The 12,500-nt window shown below is 36.9% G+C and overlaps 2 protein-coding genes across 2 annotated transcripts in view; one reads left to right on the top strand and one right to left on the bottom strand.

Moving 5' to 3' along the window:
- The window catches only part of LOC125046775 (tumor suppressor candidate 3-like), a 10,574-nt gene extending 5,537 nt beyond the window's left edge, over positions 1–5,037 (bottom strand). Inside the window, exons 1-3 of the mRNA XM_047644711.1 lie at positions 4,881–5,037; positions 1,460–1,629; positions 1–34 (exon numbers count right to left, since the gene is read on the bottom strand). The exon at positions 1–34 is cut by the window's left edge and continues 84 nt beyond it. Coding sequence (XP_047500667.1) covers positions 1–34; positions 1,460–1,629; positions 4,881–4,958 — 282 coding nt within the window. The 5' untranslated portion in view covers positions 4,959–5,037. The remainder of the gene's footprint in view (positions 35–1,459; positions 1,630–4,880) is intronic.
- A 6,888-nt stretch (positions 5,038–11,925) lies between these two features.
- The window catches only part of LOC125046720 (sepiapterin reductase-like), an 8,445-nt gene continuing 7,870 nt past the window's right edge, over positions 11,926–12,500 (top strand). Inside the window, 2 exon segments of the mRNA XM_047644618.1 lie at positions 11,926–12,019; positions 12,022–12,119. Of these exon segments, the coding sequence (XP_047500574.1) occupies positions 11,926–12,019; positions 12,022–12,119 (192 nt within the window).

The following is a 12,500-nucleotide window of genomic DNA, read 5'->3' as shown; positions in this document are numbered from 1 at the left end:
GTTAGCCACCAACTGGAACTCCTCGTGAGCTTGTCTGAAACCGGGGAAAAAGAGAAATATCCTTAACTCTGGATACAATTCCATACTAAAAAAATTACTTTATAATTGGATATATAAATTCCTAAATTCCATAACCCTTTACCAGGCAAGGTAATTTTTATGTTACTTTACCTATTGCCGACGGGCATGGCATGTACGTACATGCCATGCCCATTGTGAGTTTACTTGTTTATGTACAGAGACATTTCACAAAAATAGCCTTTTCATACATACACATACACACACACACGTGCACATGTGCACGCACACTCATACACATGAACGTGCATTCACACTCACTCACTCACTCACTCACTCACACACACACACACACACACACAAACACACACACACAAAATTACATACATGCAGACATGCACACACACACACACACACACAATTACATACATGCAGACATGCACACACACACACACACACACACACAATTACATACATGCAGACATGCAGACATGCACACACACACACACACACACACACACACACACACACACACACACACACACACACACACACACACACAAAATTACATACATGCAGACATGCACACACACACACACACACACACAATTACATACATGCAGACATGCACACACACACACACACACACACACACACAATTGCATACATGCAGACATGCAGACATGCACACACACACACACACACACACACACACACACACACACACACACACACACACACACACACACACACACACACACACACACACACACACACACTTTCCATTACTGAATGTTCAAATTTGATGTATTTCTGATAGTGTCTGGTAAAGGGTCAAGATGAAGTAAGTGAACACAACCAATCTTTGGAAAAAAAAAAAAATAATATTTTCTTTGCCAATAAGATCCACTGATTACAATACAGTTGGACATCTACAGACAGAGGATGCACAATATCATAACAGATAGGCTAATGACTTTTTAGCTATCAAGCCAAAGTAACTGGGACACATGAATAAATCTGTGTTAAAACCATACCTGAATGGAAATGAAGATGCAGATTTATAATAGAAATTCAAAACAACAATGCATTTTGTGAATAGATATGTGAAAAAAAGCCTTTCAGTTTCTGGCGACTAAAAAATCTGTGTCCCAAACTAGGAGATATTTTGGTATGGATTCAAAACACAGAAAAAAAAAGATGGCCTGTCATTAATAATATCAATCAAGCCTCAGTGTCTACAATATCTACACTTTCCGATTTGTTATTTCAACTAATACAGAGTTACTGTTTTTTTTTTCTTTTTTCCTTTTCAATGCAGTAACGATACAAATAACAAAAAGATAAATAAACTAACATTATCAACTAACAGAGTACACAGCAGAATTCATCTGCAAAGACCTCATTTGAGCAAAGATAAACGTCTAGTTAATCAACCCACCTGCAGATTCCACATTGTCTTGACGGAGCTAATGCTGTGAACATGACAATCACAGAGTAATTGCGAGGAGTGCTCTTCACATACTGTCGGAACTTCTCACTGTTGAATCTTAATACAGGCTTCTTTAAGCCAGCATCAGAAAGTTGCTGTACTCGCTCGGAGAGGATAAGCTGAAAGAAGATAAATTCATGATTTACAAAGAAGAACAACAAGAACGATCTAGTTCATTAGGTTTAAATTAATTGCATGTATCTAAAGACAGAATGAAATCCAAAGCTATTCACACATTATCTGCGTAGCTACAGGATATACACCTTTATGTCATTAACTTCCTAACTAAAATATGGTATTACTTTGAAGCTATTTGAGTTATACATTACACTTGTGACACTGGTATATTATAGCAAGTACAGCTGTTAGTGCTGTACTGTAATATGTTTATATATCACCTTCCTTTCAGATGTAGTACTCTTGTACAAACAGTAAATAAAAACAATATCAAATTTTAAAAATAGGAAAATTAGAAAATGACACCAATATACCTATATTTCAAAGCTAGAAAAAAAAAAAATACTGTATGCCGAAAGATAAAATACGTTCTCTCTCTACAGTGTGTGGGTTAGACTATGCTCCTACAAAGGTTACATTTCCATGATGATTTGTTGTCCCCTCTGCCAAGCGGATGAGGGTGTGGAGGTCGCCCAGATTACTTGATTCAGAGCAGTAGCAAATATTTAAAGTCTTTCATGCCAATTCAGATATGTAGTGCCAGACTCCAAATTTTGTCAAGTAGCCACTATACCTTGGCTATAGATTCTTCATCATAGTTTTGGAAATTAGCATAATACATAGTTTAATAATGCTTTAACCGATTATTCCTCGATTTTCTAGGTAACATAAATATATTCTATTAAAGGTAAGAAGACGCTTCTCTCAAACTTCCTTAAAAAAAACTTGTGCAAAATTTGTGCAAATAATTACATGGCCTACAAGCTGGATCCAGTCTGAATGTAGTGTGGTCAGTACCTGTGTTTCAATGCCTTTCTTTCTTCTTTTAACACCATTTCTCCATCATCCTTCATAGCATGTTGCATACTTGTAGCTTGTCATGCTATTGGATTAGAATTACAACTAATACTTCCATCACAGATAACAGCAGACTTGGACAGAAAATAATCAATGTAATCTTCAACAGTCCAGCTTTAAATACAAATGCAAGCTAGTAACATTTATCAGGCAAGTCTTTCGAGCTGCTTACTAATTAAGTACAAAGGTTAATATTTCAACAACTGGCTTGACCAATGTTCATCAAATGTTTATCAGTACGTGTGGGCTGAAGTATATGAAGGGATTGCACCAGCTTGGGAAATACAATAAATGGTTGGTTTGGGGCTGAATCCTGTGAGATTAGAAGTTCTTGACTCATACTATGATTTTTATGCCAGTTTGTGTGTTTGGGATGGGATTTAGTCGTTTCTTTTGGGGACTTTGTCTCTGAGAGTTTCAGTCCTGTTTTAAGCTTTTACCCTGGATTGTATAAATGAATATGGTTAATCTTTACAGTACAGACACATTAAGCTAAGCAAATTGATGATGATATTCTTGCGGAGGACAAAATATGGAAGTTGTCGGTAAAAGAAATAACCTGCAAACACAAATGGTAGCACCACAAACAAAGGGAAATGATCACGGATAGTGCTGCTCACAGTCCAGTCCAGTAAGAGCTCCCAAGTTTCAGCTCTATATTGCCGTGCATTCCGAGGTGAAGAGGTTTCCCCAGGGGGTGTTAGGGAGCAGAGCCCCCTATCAATCCTCTCTTTAAGTCATAGCAACTAGGATTGTTGAATAAAGTTTGTGATGTGGAGTTCGGAATTTAGTCTCTGGCAAGTGCATCTGTACTTTAAAGAATTACCATCAATATTTTTATCTATTTTCATCTGAGCTTTTCCATAAACTTCATACCATCATAACTATCAAAGCCATAGTTGTCACTGTAGTAAAGTCAGGTTTCAATGAAATATGAGGTGATGAGGAATCCAGACAAATGTCCAGAATAGAACTGCATGAGGCAATGCCATGGCTTCTGTGCTTTACACTCAAGCAGGGACACCAAATTTCCACATATTTATGGCAAGATAGAGCTTACTAATATTTCATGTTATTTACAATGGTTGATAAACTGACTTGTTTGAATACAGAGAGATTTGTTTGTCTTTCTCAGAGCAAGAACCACAGAGTTTGTGGCACATATAAAATAGTGTGGATTTAATTTAAAGTGATCTACAATATAATTCTTTATTTTTGTCTATCTTTCTGTAGTCCTGTTCTGAACACCTACTAGATTCTCTTCATACACAAATTCTTTCAGTCAGCATTATTGTTGGAACTATGCCAAAGATACACCAAATATCTTTATCATCCCTATATATAAATGATTATATTCCAATTCACTTTTAAATAAATCTACACTTAATATATATGAGAGAAATTACAGTGGAAGGTAAATATCAATAAAAATGTCTCTGACAAGATAATGAAAAGCTTTGATAAATGTAATGGCCACCTAACACTAAGTAAAAAAGTCATCTGAAAAAAACATATCTAATGCCACATTCAATACCTGCATTTCACAAATCTCGATATAGTTTCAATTTCACACACCCATATGGTATAAAGTAAATTTTGCTTGTACTGGATAGAACATCAGAGAAAGCAAGACTTTTCATATATGATATTTCCTTCACAAACTAATTATAAGAAAATTACGCAAGATATAATACTAAGATGTATATTTACAGGAAAAGCTAGAAACTATCATAAAGAAAGGGAAAACTACACTTGCTGATAAATCAAATAATCAATATAGGAAGAGAATACATCAGAATAATAAAAAGAGAATTAATAGAATATAGGAAAGGCTAGGTTTGCATTTTTAGGTTCGCATGCTGGCCTAGTTTTGGGACATAGTCTCTGGAGGGTGCGTCGCTCTCATTAACCAATATGATAAATACTTGCAAGTATATATCACCAGTATGATATATACTTGCCATACGTTTACTCTCCTTATAAAAAAAAATTTAGATCTTATTCTCATATTTAAAATTCGCAAATAATATACCTATTCTCATCTATTAAATTCACATGTCATGAGCCTAGGAATACCATTACCTTATTATTAAAACCTATAATGTTTTAACCCTTAGAAACGCTAAGATAAAACGGCCTTCCAAAGTAGTTATTCACCTCTTGACCCCCACAAGAGAAAAGTAATTATTATCTTAGGAAATTAGAATGATAAAGCAAGCAACATCAGCTGTTCAGTCACACACCAAACACCGGGGAATTTATCAATTATTTTTTCTTTTCACCGTTTCCTTCTGCGACTAGCGACCTAATACGAGCCAGATTGCGTGCAACTCACCTCCTTTTTGCATTCTACCAGAGTGAATGCGACTACGAAGGAAAATAACAATAATAATATTCCTTTGACAGAATTCATGTTGTTCTTGTTTACATTAACGATATAAATGGTTAAACTCCTTGCGGTTGATGTTACTCGATCTTTTCCACGGAACTTACAAAAGCGATTCGAGATCCTCTCGGGATGCGCTTTTGTTTGGGTCTGTACCGGCTATTATTTCCATTGCATCTTCTTATTCAGTCTAAATGATAGCTCTGATTGTAGCATTTTAATATTTCATATATTTTTCATTTGATATTTTGATAAAATGAAATCACTTAAACACCCTAGGACACGTATGCCTTACCACAACAGTCACATCAATCCTCTTAAACTCAAACCGGAACACAAACAATTAACCCCACAAAATTACCAAACACCTAAAATACTACAACTAAATAATAACAAATAAACAACCCATCTTAAACAAAAAAAAAAACAAAAATAATACCCCCTAACCCTCCCCCCCTAGACCGAAAAAGAACGGATCCTCCCCCGCGAAGACGGCGCCCTCGTTCATGCGTCTATAGGTTATCTCTTCGGCAGGCTGTCGGCTCGTGATTGGCCGGCGGCGCGGACGGACGGAACCACCTGTGGGTTAATAAGGCTCATTTTCACGCCTCCCGCACGCACGCACTCCCCTTTCGATTCACTGCACGCAAGCACAGGTCTTCGGGTTTTAGGACGAAGGGGCCACACGTCGGAATTTTAAAAAAAAATCCCATTGTTGGTGTTTTTTTTTTTTTTTTTTTTTTTGGTGGTTTGTTCTGTTGGAGAGGACGTGGGGGAGAAGGCGGGAGGGGGGGTAGGGTGATTCCCCCCCTCGGTGTGGTCAATTAAGTCAATGGAAGGGTGATGATATGTGAAGGTATTTTTAATGATTTAATACGATGATGTAAATACGGTTGTGGTACAATTGTCAATAAATAATCTCTAGCTGAAATTAAGTGCCATATTTTGACTTTTAAAAAATCACGTACGTGTGTGTTTTTCTTCATATATTTTTATGTGTTCTTACTGAAGCTTGCAGAGCCTGAACAACCCTTCTGCTACTGGTGTCATGTTCGCAATATTGATCTATTGAGCTCCAAAATGCCTGGAAAATCCTTAGATCCGCTACAGCAGCATCATAGTCATATATCTTTCTATCAGATTCTTTTTTTGCCTGTTCCTTCATAAATGTTTATAGTTGAATGGTATATTTATTAAATTTCACTATCCTGTGATGCCCGTTTAAAAAGAAGTAATATATGTAAGACCCGCTTATCTCCCTGCACGTATCCTGTACCTGTTAAATGTTACTTTCTATCATAAATCATTTTCCTCATAGAATTAAATTGCTGTTGCATGGTTGTGGTTTAAGAACTCTCGTGCGATATATTGTATATTTTAGGTCTTATTCCCGCCGTCAAGTAACGTCGTGCTGCCCTTTCCTTATGACTCCAGCCTTATTTATAGGAGCGAAGTCATATATAAACTCCTGTGCACCTCGCCTCGCCTCTGCCTGGTTTGAAGCGGGGAGAGAATGGAAAGCTGTAATTTGATGATCCTCTGTATGGTGTATTATTCAGCAATGATGAGGCTGTTAATGAGGATATTATTGTACCTTGTGCTAGACTAATTGTATTTGTGTGAGTGTGAGTATGAGTATGAGTATGAGTATGAGTATGAGTATGAGTGAGTGAGTGAGTGAGTGAGTGAGAGTGAGAGAGAGAGAGAGTCTGAGTCTGAGTCTGAGTCTGAGTCTGAGTCTGAGTGAGAGTCTGAGTCTGAGTCTGAGTGAGAGTCTGAGTGAGAGTCTGAGTCTGAGTGTGAGTCTGAGTCTGAGTCTGAGTGTGAGTGTGAGTGTGAGTCTGAGTGTGCATATATATATATAAGAACACGTATGTATTTCTCAATACTTAAGTAATATGGGAAAACATGTGAACATTTCACTAGATCCTCATGCTCTTGCCAAAAAAATATTCATATCGGAAAGTATCTCAGATTCATGTTTTGTTTATTGAATGCGTTTGAATGGTCAAAAGAATATTACGGAAATGTATATTATATCTCTACATAATCAGTTTAAATCGTGTTTACGCATAATTGAATAGGAAGGCGTAAACTCATGTATCCTTTTAGATGTAATTGATATCAGTCATTAAAAAGTGACATATTCCAAATATTTAAAGGAATGTGACGTCCGAAACCGATGTTTGAGAGACGGAAGGAAAAAGTGTGATGGAAGGCGCTTGGGGCCCGCGCATTTTCAACTGATTTCGGGAGTTCTAAATCGTTTTATTTGTAATTTTAAGATGTTGATAACTAAAAACTTTTATATACTACTATTTCTTAATGTAATATCAGTAATACAGTGGTTGATAATTTAGTAGAATTAGATTCGTCACGATTCTTAGGAACAGGGGTGGAATCGAGACTTTGGCGTCAGCGTTAGGATCATTGGCAGGCCCGGGTAATGAAATTAGCGACAGTTTCTAGTGTCGTAAGATATATATATATATATATATATATATATATATATATATATATATATAGAGTTATCTGTATTTTTTTTTTTTTTTTTTTTTTTTGTCAACGGAATTAAGGCCTTTTATTTATCCCTTTAACTGAGGGGAAGATAATAAAATACCAATCAAGTGCAAAGAAAACGGAAAGCTCGTTTGATTTGACAGATACCACTACATTTGGTCTGAATCGCATTAGCAGATGAATATATAAATAATAATTTATTCTATTACCGGTTCTACATGAACTTGGAAGCTTATGTAAGTATTCACATTTTGTAACACTTCAGCATTATACATGTAGAATAAATCTAATACGCTTGTCTTGCGATGCCCCACTGGTTGCGATATCACAATGATAAAATAAATAATAATAATATATTATTATCATAATTCTACAAAGGTGCAGTTGCCACGGGCTAAAAGTTACTATACGAATAAAATTTAGGACATGCATTTTGATTATCTTAGGGCATTTACCAATGATTATGGGCCAAGTATTTTTTTTTTTTTTTTTTCATGTTTCTATCCTTTAGAACTTAATAATCATAGATAGCGTGGCTCAAAATAGCAGCGAATTCACCACCTGCACAAAAATCCTGTCCCGCTGTCCATGGCTACCAAAATCGGGTTTTTCTTGTTTCTAGTATTTATTATTCCTTTTTTTTGTTTGTCTGTCTGCTTCATTGGACCGATATGTATGCATCATTTTTTTTTTTTTTTTTTTTTGTATTTATCATTATGTATTCGGGTGATTTTGTGATTTTTTTTCTTCGTTTTGCTAAGCAGAAAACTATAAAGTATATTTGGCAGTTTTATAGGTATTGTGCCATATATTCGTATGTTTTACCGTGTTTCTGTTCTTTATATATATATATATATATATGTGTGTGTGTGTGTGTGTGTGTGTGTGTGTGTGTGTGTGTGTGTATGTATGTATGTATGTATGTATCGGCAGTATTATATGTTTGCGTGATAAAATTGAGCCTATTTCTGGTATGTATATGTATTTAGAAAATACATATACATATGAACCGGTTCCTCCTTCCTTATGAGCAGTCTGGGAATCCCCTCCCTTACCCCCCCACCCCCAAAAAAAAAAAAAAAAAGATGTATATATATATAGAAAAAATAAAGGATAGATTTCAGGTATCAGTTGACACAAGGTATGATGAGAAACCATAAGCCTTAAATTAAACCTGTTTTTCGAAGTTTTCTTTCGTGTTTTTCTCTCGTTATTATTATTATTATTTTTAAGTACTTAGTTTTTTTTTCTATTGAGTACTGTTTTTCATCTCATTAGTGTTGGCGTGTCATTATTGTTATTGTAATCTTGTGTTTATTAATATCATCATTATTATATTACTGTTATTGTTGCCATTATCACTGTCACAATAAATATTTTTGTTTAATTCTGTAGGAGTTGACTGCGGTGATGAAAATCCTTGCTTGTGAGATGTAACCGGATGCCCTTCCGGAAGCTGTTACTCCTTATCACTTTTCTTTTTTCTTTTTTTTATCTTGGCGAAGTTTTATTTTAAAGGTTGGCGACGTAATATGTCCGAAGGAATATATTTCAAAGGCTTATCATCACTAATCTGTAAGCTATGCAATAATCATCATCACAAATCTGTAAGCTATTCAATAATCATCATCACAAATCTGTAAGCTATTCAATAATCATCATCACAAATCTTTTAGTTATCAGATAATCATCATCACTGCCATTTATTAAATAATTGTCAACAGCAACCTTCATTTATGATATTATTATCGCCAACTTTCATCTATATAATCATTATCCTCATTGAATTCTTAAGTTAGTTTTCTTTATTTTTTCTTTATTCTTGAGTTTAACAAACACTTATCATCACCAACCTATTACCTGCCTCATTATTATCATCGCAAACCCGTCAGTTACCGAATAATTCTGATCACGTTTATCATTAACATTACATTACTGTCAGTATCATTTATTACTTATCATTTCAGCTTCTTCTTCGTCTCAATAAAAAACAAAAATAATAAGGAAAATACGAAAGAAAAAGGGGAAGGCATAGTGTAACTAACAAATCTAATCGTTCCGAGAGAAACGAAAACGTCGATACATCATTAATATTAGTTGTTTTTTTGTGCGTGGACGTGTGTGTGTGTGTGTGTGTGTGTGTGTGTGTGTGTGTGTGTGTGTGTGTGTGTGTGTGTGTGTGTGTGTGTGTGTGTGTGTGTGTGTATGTGTCATTTTTTCCTTGTTTGTGAACTGTACAAGTAAAGATATCTGAAGTATTTTTGCTTTACGAGGCAACAGTGTAGCTTCCAGGCACTGGGAGACGATATATTAAGTGGGTCAGAGACATGGTGAGAGGAGGGTGGGGTGGGGGTGGGGGGGAATCCAGGAACCGGGAAGGGAAGCACAGGGGGTAGGGTGGCGGTCTCGGTACAGGGAGGGGGTGAGGGAGGCTAAGAAGGGAGATCTAGATAGAGGGAGGGATGAGGGAGGGCGATCCAGGGGTGGGAATGAGTGGAGCGAGGTTTGATAAGAGGATAAGGGAGGGGTGAGGTCCTCCATACCGGGGGAGGGGAGTAGAGGGTAGGAGGGTAGGAGGCAGGTGACACTGGGAGAGGGGAGAGGGGAGAGGGACTGGGATCGGAGCCTCGTAGGGCAGCTGGGCTCAAGGTCTGTATGGACTAACCTCGCCAACCTGCCCAGTACCGCGGTAGCCGGAGTAGGAAGAAGAGCGTGGTAAGTGTTCTCCGTCTTCTCGGGCGAAAATAAGTTGCATGCATTGCCGTCATTAACGTGTCTTTACTTTGAATAATGAGTAACACGAATCCGTCGTCGTTTTTCAGGAGAATCGAACGTGTTTTGACGAACCTCACGTTTCCCCATTGCGAAATTTTGTCCGAATTCGAAGACTTCTGCATGCTTGGTACTGCTGACTTGCATTGTATTTTCCTATATTGTTTTTTTAAAAGTGTTTCTCCTTGTAAACATTATAAGTTTTTAATTAATTTATTTACAAGAACAAAAGATGAGTGTTTTAACAAGTCTTCAATCTTTACATATTTCCTTCAAACATGCACGTGTAATATTAGGTATCTGCGTTATCACTGTCATAGTGTAATCATGATAACCCTTTTTCCTGCTCGAGAAGAAAAAGAAAAGGAACAAGCGAGAGTATTGTTTTTATTTTTTATTTTATTATTTTATTTTATTTATTATTTTTTTTTTTGAATACGAAAATGTCTAAAATATTTTTATGTTGCTGACCGGGAAACCAGTTTTGTTAGACGCGTTATCTGTTTTTTTATTTATTTTTTTATTTGTGTTATATTTAGAATTGTTGCCGTCACCAGTGTATCTATATATATCAATATTTTGCTTTCCTGTATATCCATCAGTATATGTATGTTTGTACTATGCTTGTACTGTATCTATCTATCCATCTATTCATCTGTCAGCCTAACTATATATTTGACTCTCTATCTGTCTATGTCTGCATATCTACCTATCTATCAATCTATTAGTCAATCAGTCTTTCCATCGATCTGTTTATCAACCTTGTATATTTCTCTAATTTGTTAATATTTTTCTACTTATTACCTGCCAACATATCCATCTATCTACCTACCTGTCTATCTATTTATCTATGCCTGTCTGCATATCTACCTATCTGACTATCCATTCATTTATCTATCCATCTGTCTATCTATGTATCTATCTATCTGAATCTGTCTATCATATCTATCTGTTAATCATTTTTTATTGTATATCTCTCTATCTGTTTAGCTCTCTCTTTGTTCATTTGTCTGTCAAGCATATCTATCTGTCTGTCAGTCTGATCTGTCTCCCTGTCTATCTATCTATTTGTCTGTATAGCATATCTGTCTGTCAAAAAGCAGCGACACTCAAACAGTGACACATTCAAGCAGCAGTGACACTCAAACAGTGACACAGTCAAGCAGCAGTGACACTCAGTCAAATATCCAGTAACAGTCAAACATCAGTGACACTCACTCAGATACCCAGTAATAGTCAAACAACAGTGATACTCAAACAGCAGTGATACTCAGTCAAATATCCAGCAACAATCTAACAGCAGTGACACTCAAACAGCAGTGACATTCAGTCAGACAGCAGTGTTAGACATCCAGTAACAGCCAAACACCAGTGACACTTAAACAGCAGTAACACTCACTCAAACGACTGTGGTACTCAGTCAAACAGAAGTGACACAGCAGTGACTCTCAGTCAAATCAGTGACACTCATTTAAATATCCAATAACAGTCAAACAGCAGTGACATTCGTCATACAACAGTGCCACTCGGTCAAATAGCAGTGACACTCACTCAACAACAGTGGGACTCAACCGGCAGTGACATAGCAGTGACACTGTCAAATATCCAGTAACACTCAGCAAGGCAGCCAGCGACAGCAAAGCAGCTAACGATAACACGCAACAACCTGTGGCAATCAGTCATTAAGTCTCTCCTTCCTCAGATGAGCGGAACGGAAGGGTCGTGGGGCGTCTGCTGGGTGCTGGTGACGGGCGCCTCTCGGGGTCTGGGCGCTGCCATCTGCGAGGGCGTGGCGCCTCTCTGGGGGAGGGCTCTCGCATGGTGGGCGTGGCGCGCACTGAGGGGGGCCTCGCCAGCACAGAGGGCCAGGTCAAGAAGGCCAGTGCCAAGGTCGAGGTGAGTGGCTTGGGAGGGAAATCCAGTCTCTCTCTATGTATCGTATTGTATATACAAGTATGTAATTAACCCCTTGTCGACGGGCATGACATGTACGTACATGACATGCCCATTGTGAGTGTATTTGTTTAATTGGTTTTACACATAGATGGCTACACTTGTACTAAGTCACAGTAAATCACTGTCTCGACCCTTTTCATCGATTTACGAATTTGTTTAACGTTATCTTATTTTGCTGTTGCTAATGTTTATAACATTAAAGTAATTATAATGTTTAAAAAAAAAAAACACCATCTATATTTATAGCACTATAAATAGGAAAGGTGAAATCCTTTATAGCTAAGCACTAGCAGAGCCATCTATGTACAGAGACATTTCACA

The sequence above is a fragment of the Penaeus chinensis genome, chromosome 39 (assembly GCF_019202785.1).
Source record: "Penaeus chinensis breed Huanghai No. 1 chromosome 39, ASM1920278v2, whole genome shotgun sequence".
NCBI lineage: Eukaryota > Metazoa > Arthropoda > Malacostraca > Decapoda > Penaeidae > Penaeus > Penaeus chinensis.
The sequence above is the reverse complement of the archived record's forward strand: the minus strand, read 5'-3'. Positions and strand labels throughout refer to the sequence as shown.